The sequence below is a fragment of the Chironomus tepperi genome, unplaced genomic scaffold (genome assembly GCF_022539635.2).
Source record: "Chironomus tepperi strain 1889 unplaced genomic scaffold, CSIRO-AGI_Ctep_v1 contig_85, whole genome shotgun sequence".
NCBI classification, from domain to species: domain Eukaryota; kingdom Metazoa; phylum Arthropoda; class Insecta; order Diptera; family Chironomidae; genus Chironomus; species Chironomus tepperi.
The window spans coordinates 7,030,134-7,057,831 of record NW_027226207.1 but is presented as its reverse complement, the minus strand read 5'-3'; the positions used below and the strand labels follow the sequence as shown (position 1 = coordinate 7,057,831).

At 33.8% G+C, this 27,698-nt stretch overlaps 3 protein-coding genes across 3 annotated transcripts; all 3 read right to left on the bottom strand.

Moving 5' to 3' along the window:
* Positions 1–5,064: 5,064 nt before the first annotated feature.
* LOC139086368 (leucine-rich repeat-containing protein 24-like) lies at positions 5,065–6,874 on the bottom strand. Its single transcript, XM_070634799.1, has 2 exons — positions 6,767–6,874; positions 5,065–5,969 (listed from the first exon to the last, which is right to left on the bottom strand). The coding sequence occupies exons 1-2, from the start codon at positions 6,781–6,783 to the stop codon at positions 5,081–5,083; spliced, it is 906 nt and encodes a 301-aa protein (XP_070490900.1). The 5' UTR covers positions 6,784–6,874; the 3' UTR covers positions 5,065–5,080.
* A 396-nt stretch (positions 6,875–7,270) lies between these two features.
* On the bottom strand, positions 7,271–9,218 carry LOC139086241 (uncharacterized). Its single transcript, XM_070634635.1, has 2 exons — positions 9,109–9,218; positions 7,271–8,811 (listed from the first exon to the last, which is right to left on the bottom strand). Exons 1-2 carry the CDS (start codon positions 9,120–9,122, stop codon positions 7,965–7,967), a joined length of 861 nt encoding a protein of 286 aa, XP_070490736.1. The 5' UTR covers positions 9,123–9,218; the 3' UTR covers positions 7,271–7,964.
* Positions 9,219–9,498: 280 nt separating this feature from the next.
* On the bottom strand, positions 9,499–11,004 carry LOC139086212 (uncharacterized). Its single transcript, XM_070634590.1, has 2 exons — positions 10,859–11,004; positions 9,499–10,653 (listed from the first exon to the last, which is right to left on the bottom strand). The coding sequence occupies exons 1-2, from the start codon at positions 10,870–10,872 to the stop codon at positions 9,705–9,707; spliced, it is 963 nt and encodes a 320-aa protein (XP_070490691.1). The 5' UTR covers positions 10,873–11,004; the 3' UTR covers positions 9,499–9,704.
* Positions 11,005–27,698: the final 16,694 nt, after the last annotated feature.

Sequence of the window (27,698 nt, the reverse complement as noted above, 5' to 3'; positions counted from 1 at the left end):
ATTCAATGCATTCTTTGTTTTTTATGTTTCGATGATTAATTTCGATTGATTCACTGCAAATCTTAAGGAATCAATAGTTTTCAAAAATTCTTTTCAAAAATGCTTAATTTGATTAATTGAAATTTGAATGAATCCTTTTAAATCAAATTCAATCAAATTGTTTTATTCAAATCTGAATTCAATCAAAAATGATCAATTTGCTATGTTGACTTTGTTTTCTTGTTGATGAATTTATGATTTTTGAGTTTTAGTTTCAGTCAATTTTTTAAATTTCAAATTTGAATTTTTGAAGATTTTTTTAAAATTAATTTAATGAATATTTTCATTTGCAGCACTAGATTTCTTAATGTTTTCATTTGCAGCACATTTGATTCGCTAAATTTTTTTTATTAACTTTCTTTCAGAATGTCGGTTCAATTTTTCAATTTTCAATTCACAATTTTCTTTGAATGTTCAAAAGTTCACAATCTTGTCAGTTAATTTCAATCATTTTTCACATTTTTATGTTCAATTTCATTTTTATTTCTTTCTTCTTTTTCTCAAGAATTTGAATAATTTTCTTTAAAATTTCAATTTTTCTTTCACAAAAATCAAAGTTTTTCCTTCACAAAAAAAAATCAGTTCTTCAAAATTATAAAATTTCTTTTATTTTTTTTCCATCCAAAAAAACGAATTCCCGTTCAAAAATATACTTTTTCATCACGCGATACCACGACTAAAAAATTTTTCCCTGCGAACAACACAAAAAACCAAAAACAAAATTTTCCCTTCAATTCCGCGGTATTTGACATGAAAACCTTCTACTTGAGTAAACTGACAAACGAATAATAAAAGCATTGAAACGTGTACGGAGTGAAAAAATGTTGAAAAAAAATATTTTTTTCTTTTACTGCTTCACATTGGAGGCGTTGCCAAATGTGCTGTCGATGTGTTTGTATTGGTTTGTACACAGTCAGTGTAGATTTATTTTTTTATTTTCATACAGCATTAAAGCTTTATTTATTCTTTAAGTTTCAAATGTGGCGGCTGCGTATTTGGACACGATAGGTGGAGCATCTGCGCTCCAAATGTGTGTGGATGTGCTTTTTTTTTGGTTTGGTGTGTCTCGTAAAGTCGTGAATAGAGAAATATCAATGTACTGAATATTGAGAATGTAAAAAAAAAGTCAGATCTTCTGACTGGAGCTGTAAAATGTATTTTCGAAGAGTTTCACGTGGATTAGCAGGCCACCATTGATGGATTAATTGACGTTATCGTATCATGTGTATCGCATTTCATCAAAATGACATTCGTATTAAAAGTTTCGACTCGTGAGGATCTGCAGAGGTGTAGCTGGTGATTTATTGAGGAATGGCATCGATTTTGCGGACGGACGGTCAATTCTAAAATACTTTTAATTCCTAAACCTTCCCAGGATTCGAACCTCAACCTCAATCCTCCTAAATCCACCTCTACAAACCCAACTGCTCCACTTCTTTCATTTTTCGGCTCACTCACATCAACGACGTAACAAGAAGAACATCAACTGTCAATTCTATACAGCGACAGACGAAGGTTTCACTGTATACACAAATTTTTACTTCTCTTTTTGCAAGTTGCCATGAAAAAAAAAGAAATTTTTCTTATCAGTTTCTTGTAATTTTTTTTATTGCGAAATTGTTGTAGTAAAAAAGGAATCGTAAGTTGATAGGAAACAGTGCAAGATGTATAATATAGAGGAATCTCTTACTATTTAGTCACAAACAGTTTTTTTTTTCGGTATGATATGAAATGTTGAACTCATTAGGACTTGACTTCTTGTTAGAAAAAAAACTTTTACTTTAACCTGGTTGAAGATGGAAAAAAAGGAAGTATGAAGGTGGGTGGGTTGAGTGAATGAGGTTTATGGAGCATTTTTTTGGGGGGTTTTGGATGTAGAAGATATTGAAAATAACCTTGAGTTGTTCAAGCTATCATTGAAATCGAGATTAAGCTACCATGAGCCTGTCATTGACTATCAAGGAGATCCAGAGCTTCGGTAGGGCGTTTTGTTGATAATGATTGCTCAACAGATAAAATACGCATCAGACCTCTGCACTAAAGTTTAGAGTGGAACCAGAACCACGCCTTTGATGAGATTACTGCTTGTTGTCTACAAAACAAGGCTGTAAGTCGCGTTTCCAACTTCACATAATTTGAAGAGAACAAATGAATAATTTCTGCTGCCAGGACTCGAACCTATGATCTTATGATCGGAGAGTCGGTATTACAATAATTTGCTACCGAAGTACTAAACCATTCCGCCATCGAGCCATTTCGATTCACAAAAGTAAAAGCAACAAATTACTAAAATTTGTCAAAATGTCAATGCTGCTTACTTACTTAGTTACTATATGCTAATAAGCTACAGTAGCGGCCAAAAGTATCCGGACAAACACAAAAATGGTGGGTTTATATTAAGTTTTTATGCCTAAGTTCCTTACAACTTCTATCCACGAACTCAACCAGAACAAAAAAGAATACAACAGTATGTCCAAGTTACAATGAGATTCAATTTCATAGAATTATCCCAAGTGGACAAAAATACGTTAGAACTTGGTTAGAACTAGTCATTAACTTGCCATCAACTATTTATAACGCATTTTTGTCCACTCTTGAATATGACTCTGCCATGAATCACAATTGATCTGTATGCCCAGTGAGTATAGTAAGTAAGTAAGTACACTAAGTAAATATATGACTCTCTCAATTAATGTATCCGTCCCCAATAACTCCAAAAATCACTTCCAAACATTAATGAATGTCTTAAGGCCATACATTTTACCTAAAACGTCAAAAATGTGCATGTCGTACTGAATTTTGAAGTATTTGTCTATTAGCCGGAACTAACCCAGTTAAAACAAGGCAGGTGGTCTAAATAAGATTAATGTCGATGATTGCAGCTACTTCGTCAAATTTCTAAACTTAATTTGCCATACAAGTCTATATAAAGTGCTCAAACTGCTGAATTCTAGCTGCACAGCACTAAATTAAAACAAGAATGAAGAAGATTCCATTCGAGGACATCAAGAGTAAAGAGTTGTTGCTTATCACAAACGACCGTCAACTGTAGACATAAAAGAAACTATAAGAAATGGAGAAGGAGACGCAGAGAGTAGAAAAAAAAATGGAGGCAAACCTGCTCCGCAACCGCAAATTAAAAAAAAGAAAAACTTATAATATTAAATTTATGTTTGAGTTCCGAAAGCATTTTTTATTTCTTCTTTTTTTTACTCTCCATAATTCTTACAGGAAAAAAAAATTTAAATTGCTTGTACATGTTCCATTCTTTCATTCTACTTTTAGCATTGCTATTGCTGCCTTCTTTTCCATTCTTTCATTCTGATATATTAATTTAATGAAAGAAACTCACGCAAGGTATCGCGCTGGAACAATTTTCAGAAATAATAACTGATTTATCTTACTTGTTCTGTATATGCTACTTATTACATGTACAAATATACATAAAATATGTATATGTTGCTTATATTACATATCTCTTGTGGGGGATTTTGTCAGATTTGTATGAAATGAGTTAAAATGGGTTTATGGCAGGCTTTACGGTTAAGCGCATGTGTTTGTATTGAGCCATTAAATTTTTAATAATCATGATTACGATAGAGTCTTGGGTTCGAGTCCTAGGAATGTAAAGTTTTCAAATCAAAGGGTCAAATATGCCAATAGAAACTCTAAAGAGCTGAATGTTGCGCTACTTATCCCTTCATCCTAAACTTTTAGTTCTAAGTCATTTCAAGTTGACTAAAGTCAATTCAAGTTGACTAAAGTCAATTCAAGTTGACTAAAGTCAATTCAAGTTGATTTAAATTACCACAAGTTGACACAAGCCAGTACAAGTTCAAATCGATTCAAGTCAGTTCAAACTGGTTCAAGTCGTCTCAAGTTGATTCAGATAGACTCAAGTTGACTTGAGTCAAGTAATGTCAATTCAAGTTGACTCAATGTCGATTTAAATTGACTAAAGTTAGCCTAAGTCAATTCAAGTTGAATCAAGTCAGTCAACTAGTTCAAGCTGACGAATGTTAATTCAAGTTGACTCAAATTAGCTCAAGTTGAGTCAATTCAGTTCAAGTTGACTCAAGTCGATTAAAGTTCAAGCTAACTTAAGTCAGCTCAAGTTGATTCAAATCAGTTGACTAGTTCAAGTGGACTAATGTTAATACAAGTTGACTCAAACCTGTTCAAGTCAGCTTAAGTTGGCTCACGTTGACTCAAGCTGGATCAAGTAGACTTAAGTCAGCTCTAGTCGATTCAACTACATTCAAAATAATTGTCAACTTCTAGATTTAAGTTTTAAAAAATTCAGTTAAAGCAATTAAAACTGAATATCCTAAGCCACATGTCAATTTCTTGTAATTATTCAAAATTTCATAAATTCCCCACAATTCCAGCCTAACTCAATCCTAAGTAAATTCTGACAAAATCAACCTCAAGAGTCCCCAAGAGTACAACTCACATCTGTACGAAAAAAAAAATAAAAATATTTTTTTACAACACATTTTTTGATTGACATCAGCATGACTGGAAAAAAAGAAAATTATGGAAGGCATTGAGATGTTTGAATGTTGATATTTATAATTTACGTAGATTATTTCTGTGAGATGTAATAGATAAAAATTATTATATTTTTGTGTTTTATTCGCGGAATGAACAACTTTTTTGAGGCCTAAAAATGAGTGAGACGATGTGTAGTAATAATGACTTTATAAGAGGGATGTAGCAGATATGTAGGTTATGTGGAAGGTGTTTGGGGACGAATTGTTCAATTTTCTTGGGTTTTTTGGCTAATCCGCTTGGTCGTGTCATATATTGGCCGAAAATTGGAGTTTAAGGTTCACAATTGAAAGGTTCTGACAAAGAGCATGACTTCATGATTCAGTATTACCACTCCGGTACCTAAAAGCGACCATATTGTCTGTTAAACTGTTATGACTTTGCGGATTCGCAAGGTAGGTCCAAGGGGGGTCCAAGGGGGCTCTCATGCACCCCAGCCAAGGAATTAAATCAGCATGTTTTAAAAAAGCGCAAAATATAAGAAATAATTTTATTTTCTTCTAATGAACATAACCACAATTCCAACCAAAACAGCTATACTCAATACAATCACAATATTAATGTATGAATGAGGTTTACTTTCCCTAATTTGATCAATATTCTTTAAGACTTTAACATTTTTAAGCTTCTCCAATTTTACCTTTAATACTGAAGAGCTTGAAAAGTCGGAACTTTTTAGTTCCGCTTCAATATTTTGTATATTCTCTTGCAATTTGTCAGATCCAGCAATCACCACATCATTATAAAGTTCATTCAAGTTTTCATCAATTTCCTTAAATTCTGAACTAATGCATTGAATTTTTGCATATTCAATGATGTCCAGGACTTGACTGTGACTTCGGTAAGCTCCAGAGCTGATGCATGCGTTGGATGTCAAGTATAAATATATTAAGTTGTTCAATCCATCAAATGCCGTCAATCCAATGTGTATAATTTTGTTGCTGGAGAAGGAAACAAAGACCAGCTTAGGATTGTACTTAAAAAGTTCATCCTCAAGAATTTTTATCTCATTATCATGTAAATCTAGTTCCATTAGTTCCGGGAATGGCTTCATATCAGCCTGAGTAAGTTCTTGGATGTATGTGAATTTAATATGAATTAATTGAAGATTTTTGAAAACTTTTTCTAAGCCACTCGGAAAGTATCTCATGTACTTGTTCTCACTTACGAAGCCAAGAACATCATCGTTGGTTTTAAGGGCGGAATGGTTCAGCGATGCTGAGGTAATTGTTGATTGATCTTTCAATGTTATTGTTAGATCACCGACTACTTTGCATTGATATATGGAGCCAAAAACATCGTAATGATTATTTTGATAAGCGCAATCGACTTCTTGTGATGTTGAAATTGAAAGTTGGATATGAGTAAGGATGATGAAGCTAAAATGAGAATATTAATGATTAATGAGCAAACTTATTTACTTGCTTCGCTGGCCATGCTAATCAAGTGTGATCCATGGCCTCCTGTAGTTAACGTCTGAAGCTGGCTCTATCAAAGGCTACCGATTGGTGTATTAATAAGCTTGGGGGTATACTAGGCATGGTGGTCGTATAAAGAACCTTAAGCTATTCAGATCAATGAGATCCAGAGCCTAGGTTAGGGCGTTTCGAGGATATTGCCTAAAGATTGAAGGTGTGGCCAGACCAAAGCAACACAGATGATCTACAGTTTATAGTGGGATCAGAACCAACCCTTTGATGACAACATTGACATCTTGTAGTCCTTAAGGGGCTTTGTGCTACATTAAATCTGCACATGATTCAAAAAAGGACAGGTTAAAGAGTTTCTCCTGTCGAGTCTCAAACCCATGGATGTTTGGTGATCACAATAATTAGTAACCGAAATACGAAATCATTCCACCACCGTGCTACCTAGCCATCTCAACCCAAAGTCGACTGTTTGTCGTATAGGTCGTACAACCACATGGTCGTATGGAATAATAATACGACTCCCTCCCAAATTGCCACATTTTTGAAGATATTTTAACATTTATTAGTATTTGTGATTGCCAAGGTCGTATCCAATGGCTCTGTCCCCAATGGCCCCGCCCTGACTACGCTCCTGATAATTGTCAAAGGGCAGCCAGCAATAAGACCGGCTTTAGACGCCAACTAAGAGAAGTCATGAATCACAGCTGATTTGTACGGCCAGCGAAGTTAAAGAAGTTTCAACGTACCACAACAATTTCCTCATGTTCACAAATTATTTAATCAATCCTTATCACTTTCCTACTAAGTATTATATTAATTTTAATAAAATCTACAGCTACGATGCTTTCAATCTAAAGAACATTTAAAAAGTGATCAAATTAATCCTCAATCTACACTCAGAGATGATCACTCTCAATTTTATTAGAGTTATGACTAAAGAGAGGCATATAACCTTGCTATTATTTCTTAAAGAAAACATAAGTGACCTCATCTTGACACTTTTAATTAATGAATGTGATAAGAATGATGTGCTTGTCATTATTTTACAGTTATTCACACTATTTGGAATAATTGATAATTTTTAATTTATTATTTTGTTGTGGTCTGGATGCTATGGGCTTCCCCATGTAGACGTTGCGTATTTTTTGAGAATAATATTAAGTATATAGCTGCTCAAAATTTGATTTCAGAGTATTTAATTGATAATGTTTGTAGAATTAAAGTATTTTTTAGTTTAGAATATACAAATATTTATTTAATCTGTTTATATTTATTTAAATTCTAGCAAAATATAGTACAATTTGGATCGTCTCGCTTGACTAAATTTGAAACTGATAATTGAGATTGAAGGCATTTCAATCTTAAATTAGAGATCGAAGTCGACTCGGATGTTGTATGAAAAAGACTTATTGAGTGAAGTCGACACCAGTCAAGTCAGATTGAGTCAAGAAGACACGAGTCAAGTTACTTCAATTGTGCCAAGTTGGCTTGAGTAAATTCGAGTCACTTGAATCAGTTTGCCTTTAGTCAAGTCAGGTCATTTGAGTCAAGTGGACATGAATCATGTCAATTCATTTGAGTCAAGTCAAGTCATTCGAATCAAGTTTATGTGAGTCAAGTCAAGTCACTTGATTCAAAACGGATTGATTCAAGTTAAGTCGGCTTGAGTCAAGCCAATTCACTTGATTCAAGTCAAGTCGGCTTAAGTCAAGCCAAGTCACTTGATTCAAATCAAGTCATTTGCATCAAGTCGTCTTGAGTTATGTCAACCTGAGTCAAATCAACTTGAGGAGACTTATTCATACAAAATCCGAGTCGACCTCAAGCTTTGATCATAAGTTAATTGATGAATTCTAAGACTATTCGAATATCCAGAACTGATCAAGTTCCTTGTGGAATTTTGAGTTACAGCCACTTTCCTATGACATTATTTAATTTTCTTATTCAAAATCTATATCCATATGCTGATAAAAAGTAGAAAACCCCTCCAGCAGCTGCAATAGCAAGGACAAAGATGAAAATAAACATAATTTGCAATGATGAGGTGCTTCCGGAAGTCCTGTAGCTTGAACGTGGTGGAATGAATTCATCAAAACTGATGTCCTCGTCATAGTAATCTGAATCTTCAGTTATTGTTGTTGTTGTTGTTGTGCTTTGAGGCTGAGGTTCAGTTGTGCTAGGCTCTTCTTTCTTATTACATACATCCTTAGTTCTGTCAACAATCAATTGAACTAAATCTCGATCATTATTGGCAAATTCATCAATGCATTCATTGTGAGTCAGGTACAAGTATTTCAAGTTGCTCAAATTGTCAAAAACTGTTGATCCAATTCGATAAATTTGATTCTTTGAAAATGAGACAAAAACAAGTTTTGGATTGTAGTCAAAGAGTCCATCCTCAAGAACTGTGATTTTATTCTCGTGCATGTCAAGTTCCTTTAAATTCACAAATGGCTTAAAGTCCTCCTGACTAACTTCATGAATTGATGTGAATCTTATGCGAATAAGTTGAAGATTTTTATAATGTATATCCAGTCCTTGTGGAAAGTATCTGAGACTTTTATGATCAGCAACAAATCCTGTTACATCATTATTATTATGGATATGTGCATGCACACCTGACACCATATCAATTTTTGCTGATTCTCTTGTACTTATTGAAAAATAGCTATCGACTCTACACTGATAGATTGATCCCATGACGTCATAGTGATGAAAGGAGTATTGACAGTCAATGCGAATTGATTGACATTGGGTGACTATTTGTAGGATTGTGAGGATGAAGGAGATTCTGTGGAAGGCAATTGGATATTAATAATTGTAGATTTAAATTGGGAATGTCGTGCGCATTGCGAGTATCATTTTAATATCTACAGCTCTCTATTGGTCTCTGGTGGGAATCGAACCCATGTACTAACAATAGAGTGTCACAGATACTCGATCTGCTGTCTAACCACTCGGCCACAGAGGACTTAATCTCGCACTGACAGATTTGGGAATATATGACTCAATACCTAAGATTCTAGTCTACTCACACACTACAGATTGGCTATACATCAGAAGCACACTAATCAGAATTCAAACTCACCTTAAAAAATACATATCTTCTGCTTATTTTTGAGTCTTATTTTTCAAAAATATATTTATTAAATTACAATTTCTTTCCGCGTGATTGCTTTATCAACAGACTTATTAAAATGATGAATGAAATGTCCGACTTTTTCGCTTATAAATCTCCTGAAAATCATTACTCTCTGAGAATCTCATCATTATTGTGAGAATGGGCGCCAGTCATTGATCATGATTTTGTGTACATCTGCAGTATTTTGAAAAAAAAAAAAAAATTGTAGATGCGAATATGTTTTTGGAAATGCTGAAAAAATGAGATGACGACATTTGTTTTTATTTATTTATTTTGTGTTGAACACAAACAACAGTTTGTGAGTCATTTAGTCTACTACGTAATTATATAGTAATATTTGTGGATTGATAATTGTTTAATTTTGTCAAAATGTTGTCATTTTTTCCAATTTTTGGCTTGTAGACTTATTGACTTCCTAATAATCAAGAAATTAGCTCAAATCGAGCAGCTACCTTAATCTTAGTTCAGAGCACTTCCCTGAGTAGCTATTGATAAAGTAAGTTGGAAGCATGATGGAATTTACATTCATCCTTTATTGCTTCTTAATCGATTCTATTTAATTTAACAAACAAAAAAATAATTGATCCAAAAAGTGCAACACTTATAGCTATAACTAATATTAAAATTATTTCGTATGCAATTCCACTAGATTTTCCATCATTTACATCTCTTTCATCATATTCTATACATGGGATTCTTTTTGCTTCAATGAGTTCTTTTGGTTCCATCATTTTAAGTTTATTCAATCTCTCAATTATTGACGTCAAGTTGAATACCGAAGATCGATTAAATTCAGCCTCTAAATTATCGAGTTTATATTTGAAGTCAATGTGAGGATCTGTCGACTCATCTTCAAGTTCCTTGAATTTTTCCTCAATTTTCTGATATTCCAGACCCAAACAATCACTTTTAACATAATCAAGAACATTAAGCACCTCACTGCGACTCAAATAAGCTCCTTTATCTATGCATGTATTGGAGTTAAGGTACAAATACGTCAAAACTTTAAGTCCATCAAAAACTTCATGATGGATATAGAAAATTTTATTATTTGAGAATGAAACGTAGACTAATTTTGGATTGTAGTCAAAAAGTCCTTTTTCAATAGTTTTAATCTCATTGTTATGAAGATTCAGCTCAGCAAGTTCCGGAAAATGTTTTAAGTCACTTTGGTCAACTTCCTGAATGAAATTATTTTGTGCATGAATTAATTTGATATTTTTGAAGATTTTTTCAAGTCCAATCGGGAAGTATTGGATGTACTTGTTGTTCATGGATATGCCTGAAACATCACTGTTGGTACGCATACCGTAATGTGATTCTGATGCTGAACCTATTATTGCCTGATCCTTTGATGTAATTGATAGCACATTATCTACGTCACATTGATAAATAGAACCGACGACATCATAGTAATGAAATTCATAATCACAACTTAATTTGGTTGGTGTAGATGCGTTAAGAAGATGAAGTGAAGTGATGATGATAAGGCTGCAAAAAAATTAAAAAAATAAATTTAATTTGTCATATTTAGTCAGGCTTAATCAGACAATTGTTAAAATTGCGATTTTTTCCGACAAACTTCAATGTTTTTGGAATTATTCTTTAACAGGCAAAAAGAATGCTTTGATGATGCAGAACGACTACTACGGTAGTCCTAAAAGCAGAAATTGAACTGATTTTCGCATCATTTTACCTCAAAAACTTCATAATAATCTTGTCTCATTCAATAAATTTCCCAATGACTCAATCAAATATATTTCACAGTATTACTTTTATTAATCTCAAAATTGATAATTTTTTAATCAATTTCAACCTTTCTACGAAGAGGAATACTTCAAAAATGATCGCGAATTAGAAGAAGTAATGAAATACTTCAAATTTTAATTCTCATTTAAATACATTAAATCTCATTTGAATAGAGACTGAAGAGTCAGGCTCTCACTGATAAGAAATATGTTATTGTCAATTTATTCACACTTAAATTGAATATTTTGGAATAATCACTAAGATTTCCTCGATTCTCGACAAATTCTAGTGACTAAGAGCAAGACCGAGAGTAGCCGGAAAGTCTGTCGGCATCGGGAAACCTTAATGAACACTAAGGAAGCAAAAATCATGTTATGAAGAGCAGATTAAGCTAAGAGTGACGCTTATGAGCATGCTCATCTAGTATATTCAAGCATAGCAAGCTCTCAAGAACATGTTCTTTACCTGTTAGAGAAAAATATGCAAAATTAAAAATAAAAACACAAAAAACAGCCAAAAAACTTCCTTAAAGCATCAAAATTAACTACAATTATTCTTATCTCCAAGCCAATTCATAATCATGCACCTTTAAACATCTCATCCAACTTCTTCTTATTCCTCTCCAATTTCATTTAAAGTCGAAATACAATTCTCTTTATTTAGTCTAATTTGACCACATTATTATGTTGTGTCTTCCCTGAAACACAGAAAAAATCAGCCGACATTTCAATTCGACATATAAAGAAGATGAAATGATCTCTTGAGGCCTTTCACGTTATCTGAATTAACCTTTTCAGATGGACTTTAATAATACTCTAATTCACTTCTTACGTCCATCTTAACCCTTTTTTCTGTTACAAGAATTGGTTTTTTTTTGTTAGGAAGTTTTTTTTGGGAAAGAGATAGTTGAGTGGTCAGTTTGGGTGTGGATGAATATGTGATTGGTTGATAGTTGACTAAAGTTGTTGGTTTGATTGCAACTGAGGGTTTTCAGAGGATACTGACGATACGCAGACATTAATAAATTTATGAAGGAGATAGGAATACTTTAAATGACACTCAGGGATGGTACAACAGATCGTAGATCGCAGTGGTCTTTCGACATCGACGGACTCTAATCTTTAATCTATTCTATTCTGAGGGTTTTCATGATAGAGACCAACTCTTCTCAGTTATTAAGACTTGTCGAGACCGAGAGTCTAAAGTATTCGCTTGTAGTCTCGTTCCCAGTTCTAGTCTCAGTATGAGCCAAGAAAATTTATCGAATCCTTGACATTTGCAAACCATAATTTCTATAAGACCTATTAATAATTAGGAAACGCTGCTGTCTTACAATTTTATAGTATTTAGGGACCCCTAAGGAGATCAACGTAGGTAAGTAATTAAGTAAGGGTCCCAACATAGCTCACTCTAGCTAGCATATTACTGGAGCTCAGAGTAAGCAGAACAGGCTTGTCTGAAAGCACAATATGAACATTCTTACGATCTGTTAGGTCAATTGACACTTGAATGATGAATTTCCTCTTTTTAGTCAAAATTCCGGACATATACAAGCAGTATCCTACCTATTTTAGATAATATGGTCTTAGATACATCCTAATCCTCAGTTTTAAGACCATATCATCAAAATTCTATCATAAAAATCAGAATTTCCTCCAAAATTCAGTTGATTATCCCCAATAGTCCATTCCTATCTCCTCACTGCTGCTCACCTCACTGCGCTTCAATTTCCACAACCCAAAAACCTTATTATCCACTTAAATTCACAACTGCCTAACAACTCCATACCTCTTATATGTCTTTTCTGTGTCATTCATCGACATATAAAATAGAATATCGTCCAACATACATAGATAGATGGATAAATGGACAGATAAAAGAGAAATAAAGAATAAGAAAAATGAGAGACTAATTATAGTTTATTTTTTTGGTCATTGATACATTGTCCGTCGTGTATTGTAGATGGAAACAAAAAGTCAAGTCCAAAACTTTTGTTTTCTATTAAAGCGATTCACTTTAATAACAACATCTTACACACATGACTTGGTTAAAGACATAAAACAGAGAATTTATATTCATACACATTTGTAGTAGCCCGCCCGTCAACCGCAAGCAGCATAAGAACCCGAAGAGAATGGCATGAATAAAAAAAGGGTTAGAAAATGAGCGTTTGGTCAAAAAGTGGAATCATTAAAAATTGTTTAAGTATATGTGAGTTTGTGCTAAACAGGCACAAAATTTTTCTAGAAATTATAATTATATGCACATTTTTTCAATGATATTTTTGCGGTCATTCTTACTGCTGCTGTGTATACATGTGGAAGAAATTAAATTCTACATTACCCCTTCTATGCTGTTCTTATCTTGTGCTGTTGTGCCTTTTTTTTTTATTTCCTATCGGGTCGCAAAAAAATGGTCTTGTTTTGCTACTTTTTCTGGAAGTGAAAGGAGATGGAGATAATTCAGAGAATTAAAGGAGTTTAGTCCTTTTTTTAAGGGAAGTGAATTTTTGAGGATTGTTTTTTGTTAATGCTGCTTATTTCTCTTTTGTTTTTGGTCAAAGAAGGTCAGTTGGAATGTATTTAGAAGGAAGTGTAAAGGAATTATGTCCAGGTGTGTGAAATTGAAATTCATGATCAATCTTTTGGAGTGTATATCCTCTTTTAAATGGTTTTTCTGAATTAACAACAAGATAAGAAGCTATTGGATGGTATATCCTATGTAATCAAGCAAAGCAGAAACACATGTAAGTACTAGTCGAAGAAAAAGTGGCAGTGGCCTTAAGTACCTGACAAATTATCAACATTTTTACAATTTTTACAGAAAATCTTATCTAAATTAGCACAAAATACCTTCAAATGCCAAGGATTTATCTTCTTACACGATTTTTGCCTTTCACAGGTGCCTGTTTTGCAATTCTGATTCAAACTTTGCTCAGCGATTTGTTTGCTTAACCCACAGTTAGGAGCATCATTGGATTCAATATTACTAGAAAGCACCAAAATTTTTGGTCATTTTAGCTTTACAATTCTCTAAAATCAGTGAATTTATTAAATCTAGAGCAAGTCAGCTTATTAAGAACCATCTTATTAAGCTGCTACAGATGAGATTATTGCTATGAAGCTCCACATCTACTCAATTGCTATAAAACTTAAGTAACCCCTTCTATTCTGTCCCTTCGTTTGCTGCCCCCTAAATATTATCATCCAAATCAACAAATCATCCATTAAAGTCCTTAAACTCCAATAATTATCCATCCTTAAAAAACACACACATTTTTTTAATGTCACCAAAAATACTTCTATACCCAAAAAATACTTTATTTGTGGTTTTCCGAAAAAAACAAGTCAACACTTTCCTTTTAATTTTTGTCGACTCCTTTCACACTTTCTATGTTTTCATACGAGACTGTTGGCGAAAAGAAAAAGAAGCATTAGTCATCTTGAATGACCATAAAAAATTCCCTACAATTTTTGTGTCTGGGTCAGTTTTATAATTTACCATAACAACAATAACAAATTGCTGCAATACTTAAAAATAAAGAGAGAAAATTTATCTCGAACCCACACTGCTTTAACTTCCTCATCATCTCATAATTATTTTATGTATCGTAAGAGTGTTATGGCAAAATTTTATAAATGACGTTTTTTTTATTCTGTGTTATTCAACAGATAGAAGTAGGAATGTTAGTTTTATATGGGGCTGAAGTTATTTTAATGATTAATAAGGTGATGAGGCATCATATGAGGCATTTTGGGTTGGTATGAAAGTACTAAAGAGGCATGAATAGATGACTAAAGTGTATGACTGACTAGGAAAGTCTAGGTCAGAGTTGGCGGGACTTCAATGTGGAGACGACTCCTTAATCGAGGCGACTCAATAGTTGAGGTCAACGTAATACTCTTGGAGTCTGGACTTTCAATTTCCTGCCAACTCTGGTGTAGGTTACTGTCGATTTTGACATGGATTTCAATCTATTCGTCGAATGATTTCCAAATACTTGTCACATTGCACAGATTTAGGTGTTTACTGGGACTATTTTTGCTTCTTTAGGAAAAGTCTACGTCTGAAAGTCCAGGGAGGGTGGCTTTGGGAATATTCTGCATCAGGACATACATGTAGAGTGACTTTGGGAAGAATCTACATCAGGAAGTCCAGGAAAGGCTCAAAAAGGGCTTTGCAAGGAGTCTACGTCATTTTGTCAATAATTCCATCAACTTGTTACTACAAGCTTTGTGATGTGGCCAGTAACAGAGTCAAATGGATGGCCTTTTGTAAAAACCTAGGCTCCAAGTAATTATAGCAACCGGAGCATGGTTCCAGTAATTAAGTAAGTATTGTCAAGAGTGTGAAACTGATCAAAAATGATCGAAATTAATCAAAATATTATCAGTTTCATATCCTTGAACAGTTCACTAGACTTTAATGTGTATATTATGTCGCATATTCTCTTCCAAATTCAATGACACAGCCTTAGTAGACCTCTTCTAACTACCTTGCTAAAAACTATTCATCTAACCATTATCCCTGCATAAGATCTACTAACAGGCAAAGAGCATGCTTTCGTGGTTCAGAAAGACCACTACAGTACAAAAAAGCGGTCTCTTGCCCCCTTAGGGATCACTAAAAAATTTGAAAAATGTGCTTCTGACACCCCAACAACCCATAACATTCCAACTTTCATCTCTTGATTCACTTAAAGATCAACTCATGAAATTATTTTCATTTCCTTAAAATATATTCACCAAAATATTTACTAAATATTTTCTTAAAATTCCATGCTGTCTTAAAACTTTATTTTACTTAAAAAAACTTTCAATTCCTTCTTTTACTCTCATCTCTCGAAGCCAGCATAGATCTCATGTTTTTCTTTCGTATCCAAGCAAAACATAGCAAACACATCCTCATAAGTGAAGTGAATGAGAGAACAAGTTTTGTGCTTTATTAAAGTACCATTAAAGATTCTTTAAGTACATTTTAAATCTATAAAGTGAGTGGAGATATGGAGAGATGATGAAAAACAATAACAAAAATAAACTTTGGTAGATGTTTGGATGGAAAACAGGAAAGTTTATTTTTTTCTTAAGAGCTCTAAAGTTTTCTTAAGAGAATGAAAAGTTTTTTTTGTTTAAACTGCAAATTTAAACATGATTTTTTTCTTTGTTTATGGTTGGTCGATGGCTTTGGGGTGTTTGTTGTGATGTTTTGATGAGTCCGGGTTGATGATGGAGGATACGATAGCGGTAGAAATGAAATATTAAGGTAAAATGATCGATAAGCTACTTATTAACATCTTAATTGTCGCAATAGTTACTTATTTGACCTAATGGGTGCCTTAGTTGCGTCAATAATGCCACAATATGCTCGATACCATTTAAAATACATGACTACTTCTTTCAGTTTACTTTAAAGTCTTCAATACTCACTATAGAATCCTCAATAGATTCTTAATAGCTACAATGGCCTTTTAATAGATTCAATGAATTCTTAGTTGCCACAAGATCAATTTAATTGTTTGCCTTGCTGTTTTTATATCCATATGTATCCTCAATATCCCCTTAATTTGCATTGGTACCTTTATATTGCAATAAAAACCTCTTTAGTTACCTTAACAAATAATAATGAAGCTTATAAACTTATAATGAACCCAAATTGAGCTCAATACTCACTCAAATGTTTTAATATCCACCAAATTTGACTATGTACTCTTCAATGACCTCAATATCTACTTTATTTACCCTAAATACAACTAAATTGGATTCAGTACTCTTGTCAGATGTCTAAAAAGCTACCTTAAATCCCCTAGTACCTCCTCAATCGGTTCTGTCTTCATTTATTTGTTTCAAAACTCCTTCCATTGATTCAATGTCTTTTCTGTTGCCTTAATATCATCTTTCGTTATCCGAATACACCTCAATTAAGCCCAATCTTTTATTTTGTTACCCTAATACACCTCAATCGGACACAATCTTCCTTTTAGTTGCCACAATGATCCATAAACTACTTCAAAATCTTCTTTATTGCCTTAGTATCCTCTTTAGTTGCCTTAATACCCCTCAATTGGCTCAATATTTTATTTGGTTACCCTAATACAACCCACAATGATCCATAAACTGCTGCAAAGCATATATTTATTTTCTTAAAATTATCTTAAGTTACTTGAATTCACAGTCAATTACCTACATACCTGTTCAATTGCTTCAATACGATCTAAATTGTCTTCAAAATCACTAAAAAATGCCAAATCCCATCAACCAACTCCATCGAAAATCCAAATATCATTTTCAAATTCCCCGAAAACCTCCACATCCACATCCATATCCAATCAAAATTTCACTTTCCCAAAAATATTTTCAAAAACTCGTTAAACAAAAGAAATCTAAAGGATTAAAAATTAATTCAACAGATTTAAAAAGTTTTCAAATTCAATTTTCCTTTTTAATCTTATTTTAAAAAGTTTCATATTTTCTCACAAAGCCCTTTTGCTCAACATCAGCATCATCCACCTTTTGGCTTATTGAAGGTTTATTTATATTCACGGTATAAAAATATATATCAATCATAAACTTAAACAATATTAAAGTGATCCATGCTGCATTGTTCGATTGTGAATAATAATAATATAAAGACGAGGAGAAAAGAAGAAGGAGAAAAAAAAAGTATTCAGACGTTAAATCCGACTCATAATATCGATTCACAGACTGATTATCATCATTTTTCATATTGCCTCTTGAGTCTCTTTTAGTTTGTCTATTTTATTTAAAGGGGTCAGGTATTTTGGAGAGTCGAGTTTGATGGGATTTGGTTTGTCATGATGTCAAAATTGACCTGGAAGATACTCGACGTAGAAAAGTAGGAGAAATAGGCAACAGGCAGACCTCGTCTAGCCTGAAGCTGGATTTCAGCAAGTTCGACCTCTGGTCTGAGTTACATCTGCTTGGCACAAGATTATTCTCAATTTATCATGATGTCAAAGCTATATCGGAACGCACATGACGTGGAAAGTTAGGAGAAATAGGGAACAGGCCGATGTGAGCCTAGCTTGAAACCGGACTTCATGGATCTCGACCTATGATCAGGCATAAGGATCGATTTTTTTCAATTTTTTTCAAGTCATGATGTCAAAGCTATATCGGAAGATAAATTATGTAGAATAGAAAGGAAATCTGGCCACAGATTAAGTTAAGTCGGACCTGAAGCTTGATTTCATCGCATCAGGCTTCCAGTCAGGGTCTCGTCGACTTGGCGACATATGTGTCTCATTTTCTATGTATGCTTTAAGATAGGAACTTGAGATGCAAGGTGTGGCTACAGGCCTCAGGTCAGCGTCAGCGTCAGGTCGGCATGGCAACAGATTTCTTCAATTTCTAAGACTTGTGCTTTTCTGGGTATGCTTTTAAGATTAGAATTAGGGATGCAGAGTGTGACGACAGAGAGGAGTCGAGATGTCTCAATTTAAGTTTACCATGCAGAATCCGACACGAATTCGAGCTCTGTCTGGAGAGTCTTGTAGCTTGTGGTCTGTTGAATCTACTAAACTAAACATATATAGAGTCAAGTAGAGTGTTAACTGTAGTTTCTGATTTGAATACCAATAAGAGCACTTAAGTAAATTTCAGATCCAATTTTTAGGATTCGAATCTAAGTCTGCAACGCGGAATTACTAAGCACATGCTACCTCTGACCCACAATAACTAGCAAATTATTAAACAATAATTAGCAAATTCTAAATCACATTAATCTACAATACTATCCCTCTTTAAATTCTCAAAGCGCTTTATCCCCATCATCAACTCATCATCACTATCCACAAGCCTTTAAATCCAACAAAAAGACTTGACGAAAGTCTGAAGAAATCAAATCACACAACAATAAGAAAAGATGAACAAATCCGACGTGTGTGAGGTGTTTATAGTTTTCAATCCCCACCAATTTTCATAGAGCCATGAGGCTTAAACAACGAAAGACTGTGCAATTGAAGATTCAATTGAACCACAATAACAAAAGAGTCTTACACAAAAAAAGAAAGAAAATTCGGTAGAATTTCTCTCCTTAATATACATTCATTGTGGTTTACGCTTCTATTGTGGCATTACATTATTCATAATTTTTTTGTTGTTGTTGTGTGCTGGATATACAGTAGATGGTAAAGCGAGTGTATGTACATATAAAATACATACATGAAGCTTTTCACGGTGGATAATACATAATTAATTATATGATTAATTTTAAATTATCTCACAATGTTTTGTTGCTGTGTATATGAATACACATGAATACATTGGTCAGATATATTATGTAACAATATGTAGATTCATATATGTGAATATATTCTAGCTTATTTTTTTCATTTAAAGGTCATTGATATGCTGAATTTATTAAGCTGCTGTTGCTCATCATTCATGATGAAGATGTTGTGATGACTTTTTTTGTGTATTGAATTTTTTGGAAGATGGAAGGCTGGACATTTTCGTATAGGATATGGAATAATATTTTGTGGGATTTAAGGTAGTGCTTATCATAACATGCGTATGTTGTCTATTCAAAACAGACATATGTCTTCTTTTTAAAAATTCAAAATTCGGGAATGTAATCAAGCCAATAAAATTCGACTTCCGAGTGATTTCAGCTCGACTTCCGAGTGACTTCAGCTCAATTTCCGAACGACTTCAGCTAAAATTACGAGTGATTTCAGCTCGACTTCCGAGTTTCTTCAGCTCGACTTCCAAGTTTCTTCTGCTCGACTTCCGAGTTTCTTCTGCTCGACTTCCGAGTTTCTACAGCTCGACTTCCAAGTTTCTTCAGCTCGACTTCCGAGTTTCTACAGCTCGACTTCCAAGTTTCTTCAGCTCGACTTCCGAGTTTCTCCAGCTCGACTTTCTAATACTAATCCATCTCTTAAAATAATCACAATAATCCTCATAAAACTCTTCAAAAAAATTAAAATCATCTTAAAGCTTCTAATTCGTCTGCTGCTCTATTTTTCATAATCCACAGACATTAAAGATCCTCAACAAGAAAGCAAAAAAAGATGAAAAAATTTACATAAATTCAAGAATAATAAGAAATGAGCAATAGCACATCACCATAAGCATATCCAAAAAAAACAGACGAAGGAACTAAAAATTATTAAAAAAAAAGAGAGAAAGATTTCACATATTGAAAGGAAAGGCAGTGACGCCTTAAATTTTTCCATCCCACTTTCCCTTCTATTACTTAAATACATATCTTCATGTTTATTTCTCAAGAATATTTTAGGTACATTCCGACTTTGACCTGTCATTCAAAATGTAGAAAAGAAGATTGATGGTCTCCATCAGAGAATTTCTTTTTTTTTTTACTTCTTCTCGTCTTCCTTTCGTTTTGTGTGTTTGTTGCAGCAACTGTTTTCCCTTCGTTCTTGTTCAACATCTCCTTCTTCATCTAGTTCTTTTTTTTTCTAAATATAAAAAGCATAAGGGTGGGTTATACCGTACATAACGTACGGATATGCATGGCATAGAATCATTTTCTATAGGGGTTGCTGCGAGGCAGATAGGAATGAATGAATGAATGACTGAATGAATAGAAATTTCTCTCTTTTTTTCCTGTGTAAAACGATACAACATGCACCACATTTCATGCTCATCGTGTTTCCTATTTTTTTTTTTTTATTCTTGTTTAAACATTCTGCATACTTATGATGATGCGAAGTTATTTTTGTGTGAACTTTTTTTTTTCCAGGAGGATACATGTGAGATTGATGAAAATGGTAAGAAAATTGGAAACATTTTTTTATTCTTTTGAGATAGAGGAATTAAAAGGATGTGTTGAAAATTTTGGAAATTGATTGCATTTTATGTGGAATGAATTAAAATCCTGATTGACATGAAGCATCTCCGAGTGGACAAGAATACGAAATAACTGGTTAAAGATAAGTCAATGTCTAATTACACTAACCGACAAAGAGGCTGCTTTTTGGTACCGGAGTGGTATTTCTGTACCATAAAGGATGCTACATGCCGGCAAGGGGAAATGACTAGCTCTAACAGATTTTGGCATTTCCAGATCAAAAAAATACTCAATTCTTCATATTAACGGCTATTTTAAATTCAAATTACTCATGCAACTTCAGTTAGTTGATTTCCCCTATTAAAGATTGGTTCCTCAACAATTTCCATCGTACTAACTGGTTCTGCCGCCTTACTTACTTACTTGCTTCCTTACTGCAACCATGTTCTTATGTGTAGCTTAGGTTACAACAGAAGGCTTTCCATCTGACTTATGTTGCTGGCTCAGTCACCTAGTTTATACAAATTCTCGGTCCGCACGTTAAGCTGACATTTATTCATCATAATTCTGTGCCAAGTAGCTTTTGGAGCTCCAAGCAGCCGCTTCCCTTGCAAATTCCAAACAAGCTAATGAGTGACTCCAAGTGGTTCGGATCCCACTATAAACTGTAGGTCTAAAGGGAGTGGTACAACTGATTTAAAATTCGGCCCATAAGGCTGGGCCCTTCAGTCATTATATATAATGTGTGACTGACTAAAGTGCTTTTAGACAGACTGATGAACTGATTCATAGACAGACTGACATGCAGATTTAAATTGAACTTAATCTCAATCTTTTTCAAACAAAATTCCGATCAGAATCAGCGATGAATACAGACAGAGCCAAAAAAAATGCAAACTCAGGTAATTTTGAAGTCAATTTGATGCTTATTCTCTGCCAATAGGCTGAATAAAAGGTGAATTCACCTTAAAAACGACCTGTTCTGTTCCCAGCTTGATGATACCATTTTGTGTACATATCCAGATGCACATCTAACAAATTAATAATCCACCATTCAATCTACCTTTACGTCATCACATTCTCCAATCTTAGAATCAACAATTAAACCGCCATACATCTCATTCTCATAACATTATCTCCACCATTGTGATCGGTGCAAAAGCCTCGCATTTAAAAAAACTTCTCCTACTTCTTATTCAGCATATTTTTCTGCTCCTACACTTTTTAATGTCTTGCACACGAGAAACAATAAATATACAACAATAAAATTACATTTCATTTTTTTTTCATCCACCGCAGCAAATGTAAGCAGCAATAAGAAGTAAAAAGTCGGCAAAAATGCACGTATAGCGAAGAAAATTATACATTTTTAATTTCATTGAATAGAATTAAATGTTATGGCAGTGAGTGGGATGTACAGTGTTGTTGTATGGAAAATAATAAAGAAAATGCTGCTGCAACGCCACTGTCGAGTATGCATGTACATATGAAATTGCCTGATTGTTTCAAGGTTTTCATTTTTATTTGCACATTTTCTAAAAATGATGCTGTAATTGGTGATTTTTCTGTCTGTCCGTCAGTCATTTAGTCTGTCCAACTCAGTCTGTCCGACTCAGTCTGTCCGACTCAGTCTGTCCGACTCAGTCTGTCCGACTCAATCTGTCCGACTTAGTCTGTCCGACTAAGTCTGTCCGACTCAGTCTGTCCGACTCAATCTGTCCGACTCAGTCTGTCCGACTCAGTCTGTCCGACTCAGTCTGTCCGACTCAGTCTGTCCAACTCAGTCTGTCCGACTCAGTCTGTCCGACTTAGTCTGTGCGACTCAGTCTGTCCGACTCAGTTTGTCCGACTCAGTCTGTCCGACTCAGTCTGTCTGACTCAGTCTGTCCGACTCAGTCTGTCCGACTCAGTCTGTCCGACTCAGTCTGTCCGACTCAGTTCGTCCGACTCAGTCTGTCCGATTCAGTCTGCCCAAATCAGTCTGTCCGACTCAGTCTGTCTGACTCAGTCTGCCCGAATCAGTCTGTCCGGCTCAGTCTGTCTGACTCAGTCCGTCCGACTCAGTCTGTCCGACTCAGTCTGTCCGACTCAGTCTGTCCGACTCAGTCTGTCCGACTCAGTCTGTCCGACTCAGTCTGTCCGACTCAGTCTGTCCGACTCAGTCTGTCCGTCAGTTTGTCCGACAGTCTGTCTACAAGCGCTTTAGTCACTCACACAACATCAAGTCTACACAAGCTCATTTTTCTTACGGGGCCGTGTATTTAATGTGTTCTTCCCCAACTACTCTCGACGCGAGAGAACAGAAAATGAATTGAGTGAATTGCATATAATTATAGGAGGTCGGTTGCATGCTTCGCAAATATGAACGACAGGGAAAATATTTTTTTAATAAAACTGTTTGTCTGTAATGATTTTTTTTTTTTTGTATTTCTCTTCTTTATTACACACTTTTTTTCACATTTTTAATGCACGAAACTGCATTTTGTATTCGTACATTAAATTGGTGTACATAAATTAGACATGTACACAAGAAAGGCATGCACATAAAAAAAAAATATTGTAAATTTATATGCAACTCCATTTTTTCACAATCATCATTGTTGTAAATTAATAAATTTTAATGCTTTTAGTTTGCTAATGAATGTAACTTGCATATACAATACACTTGTATGTCGTGCAAAACTACACCAAATGTCCGGATGTGCGGCTTTCGTTTTAATATTTCTCTTTGCTGGTCTTTTATTGTTAGCGGTTCACATGAAGCAGAATTAAAATGACAATTTTATTATTATAAACTTTCGAGATTTGTTGGATGTGATTTGGGAATTTTGAAGCGTTGATTTTTAAGGTTGATTAGTTTTTATTTAAAGCATCGCTTTTGATTTGACAGATGCAATGTTAAACACTAAAGCATAGCTTTACTATTGACTAAAGCAATACTTCAAAGTGGGTGTAAGCGTTGCTTTTAAATTAATTTAAAATTGGCTTTATATTTAACTAAAGCGTAGCTTTATAATTGACTCAAAACGCGGCTTCAAACTTGATTAAAGCTTAGCACTAAGCTTGACAAAAACGTGGATTAAAACTTAATTATAGCGTATCTTAAAGCTAAACCTAAGCGTACCTTTAATATTGCCTAAAGTGTGGCCATTATTTTAACCAAAGCGTGGCTTTATGCTTGACCAAAGTATGGCTTTACACTTGACCAAAGTATGGCTTTATACTTGACCATAGAGTAGCTTTATACTTGACCAAAACGTAGCTTTATGCTTGACCAAAGCGTAGCTTCAAATTTGATTATAGCGTAATTTTAAGCTTAACCAAATCATAGCTTTAAGAATGAACAAAATGTGGCTTTTATCTTGAACAAAGCGTGGCTTTATGCTCAGTAAGAGCGTAGCTATATATTTGAATAAACCAAAGCCTTATATTTGATCAAAGCGTAGCTTCATAACAGACTAAAGCAAAACTTTATCATCGATTAAAGTGTGACTTTATTGATGACTAAATCGTTGCTTTGTTTTGGGAAAACATTAGTTAAGATTTGTCTGAAGCTTTGCTTTAGGTTTAAGTAAAGCCTTGCTTTGATCATTACTACAGATTCTCTTCATTCAAATGACCTTGGACATCAAATATGTCCAAATCAGTTTCTAGTCATATAAATGAGCAAGAATGTCACAAAAAACTCGACAAAAAGTTCACCACCTTATAATCCCTAAAATTCCAAATCCAATGAAAATAGCAGTAATGTAATGAATGTAAACTATGTGTAGATATTCAGAACATGCAATAAAGATGAAGAATACATAAAAAAAAGTCGTATGAAATATGTAGCATGTACAGCATATTTTTAACGTGTACGACACACATTGATTTTTCATTTTAGCATAGAAAAATGTTTGTTATTAGGCTAGGGACTAGAGAGACTTTATCTTAATTAACGTTTAGTAACATTATTTTTGTCTCTCTCTCACTCACTCCCAATGTTGTTCTTATCAATGATGATTTTCGGATTTTCCTTTCCTTCATTTATTGCGACATACACACACACACCAACCACATTTATTGAGTTTGAGTGAATCTTTAAATTCATGGATTCACCATTAACATACAAAAAATAAATGATTAGGTATAAAGATACATCGTGGAATGTAAATGAGAAGAGATAGAGTAGAGACATTGGGGTGGGGTGAGGGAAGTGAATGAGTCTATAAATTTTTGGTAAATAGATATAAGCAAGAAAAAAAAATATTAATAAATTATTCAGGGTATGTAAATGCCAAAAAACTAATGTCATAAAAGAAAATAATGTGATTTTTAATAAACTTTAAGGATTCGAACCTTGGAGTTTTTAATGCAGATATTGCAATATCAATGAATCTGAATCTCATTTGGGATAATTTGACAGAATGTAAAACTTAAGTTTTTAAGCCTCTACCAAAACCACACACGACATACGGTTTATGGCAATTCTAATATTTTACACTTGTTCCGCGGCAAACAGGTTACCCTCCAGATCCCAGGAAGAAATTAAGTAAGTAATTATTGAAAAAATATATGAATTCCTAAGTATCAATGTTCAACATGTCCCAATCCTGACTCTTGATCATTTTCATATTTTTTAGTGTGTATCCTCACCACCCCCTGCCCCAAAACCAGATCCTCACCTCCCCTCAATCACCCAAAAAAAAGAAAATATTCTTCCAAGTGAATTTAATTGAGAAGAATCATAAACATTGAATGTAGGTGTTGATAGCAATCATAAATAAATAAACTGCTGTCATTTTTTTCGCTCAAAAATGTTTTTTATAACCCAACGATGTAGCTGAACATCCGCAGCTCGAGTAAAAAAAAAATAACAATAAATATAATAATCATTTGACGCTGAGAAGCTCCTTGCCCTTTTTTTTCTCTCTTCATAAGTAATAATGTTGCGGCACAGTGCTTTAGATTATAAGATACTTGAATATTTAATGTATTGAACACCCATGAAGGGAACCGCATCAATGTGATTTTATAGACACTTTTTTCTTTTTATTACATCTAAACATGATATTTGTGACATTCATTTAATTATGAGTCATTGTCATTGATCTCTGCATGCCCTGATGAAATGTAAATGTTTCAATGTTTTTGCTGGTCTTTTTTCCCGAGCAACACAAATGGAGATGGCTATCACATGAGAAGAAGGCTATCTCATGATGATTTAGCCTTAGCTAAACCTCTGTTCACGTCTGCACAAATGAAACGGCGATTAAGAGCTCCAAAAGCTACTTGGCACAGATCAGAGATGAAAGAATGTCAGCTCAACGTGCGGACAGAGACTTTGGACAAATTAAGTGACAGGGCCAGCCACGTAGTCAGATAAAAAGTCTATACTCCTCGTAGGAGCATGGTTTCAGTATGCAAACCTATTTTACTTACACCAAATGGAAGCAGCCTTCGTATGGCGTCCCGGGACGCTGCTATCCTTTTCACCCTTGCTACTGAATCCCGAACCATTTGAAAATCTGGATTCAAGACCGATTTTTGGCGAAAATTCTCTGGTCATCCTTCCTGATGGCTGCCAACAATAGCCCTCCCTCATTCATGTGTCTCTCGGGTTTTCCTTTTGTTCACTTGACTTCTTTTGATTGTTTTTTTTTTTTCACACCCTAAATGGAAATAAGAAGCGAGTAATGTTATCTTTTATTGTGTGTTTTTTTCGGGACAATTGATAACATTTGCACGATTATTGATACTTTTTACAAATTTACTTAGGGGTTTGTTATGGTCAATTTAACATTTTTTAAATGACGATAAGAATTGTTTGTTGAACTTGTGAATATTTTGTGTTGATTTGTGACTTATCTAACTACTTACTACCTTGAAGAAGGTGCACAAGGGCTCATTGCGGCATTTAGAGTTATTTAAAATCTGGATCTGTCTTTAGATAACGTCTGACAGTTTCTAATTACCGGCAGTTTTAAATTGTTTTGTATTTATTACTTGTTTTGGTGTATTTAGATGTTATGTATGTTTGGTATGTCTACTAGAGTTTTGACTCAATTTTTGCTACCTGAAATACAAATTTCTGTTAATAACTGTTTGGAATCGTATCAATGACATAATGAAGGTGTGCTACTATGTTCAATGGTCCAATGGAGCACTATTTTGAGATAATATGAGTTTTGAAGCATAAAATCGTGTCTCATATCCCCAGAGGCCTCGTTCATTATTTTGGCTGTTCTAAGTAAGGAACGCTTTTAAATGGAGTTGTAACGTAAGTATGGGTTTAGTTAATTCAAGTATTTCATTTTGCTGTTTTAGACTAAAAGTAAATAAGACACTATTGAGAGTTTAATGACTCAGTTAAGGTTCAAATCCTATAAATTTATAAAAATGCTGTTCTTCACATATTGTGATGTTTTTCTTTTTTTGTGAAAAATTTAAATGCTGCAAATTTCTTTTTTTTTAATAAAAAATTGACAAAAAAACAAAATTCTTTTAATTTTTTTTTTTTGATAATTTTATTAATCTATAAATGCATAAAAAATATATAAACTTCTCATTTTTCATTATCATTTTATCCAATGAGTTGAATATTTCAGTCACAAAAAAAGCATAATATCCTTAAAAGATGTACAAATATTTGTAAAAATTAAGGGTGTGGATCGACATGTATTTGTAATGTCATTTACCCTGACACTGCTTGATGTTAACATCAAAAAAATATCATAAAAATCACTAATCTTAATGAAAATATTTTACAAACTAAAATTGTGGTTGACAAACTCTCATTAAAGTTATCAAAAAGTGCTGATGACTTTCAATTAGTCAATCTCAGCTTGATTTTTTGTAATAAAAAATCCTTTCTACCTCCGTCTACATTCAACAGATTTTTCCCACTAAAAATATAATTAATTATTAAGAAATTTTCCTTCTGCCTAATCGTTTTTAACATTTTGGATTATTATTATTAAAATTTTTGGCTCATTCACACAACCGAACAAGCTTTTTAAGAGCGGAGTGTGAAT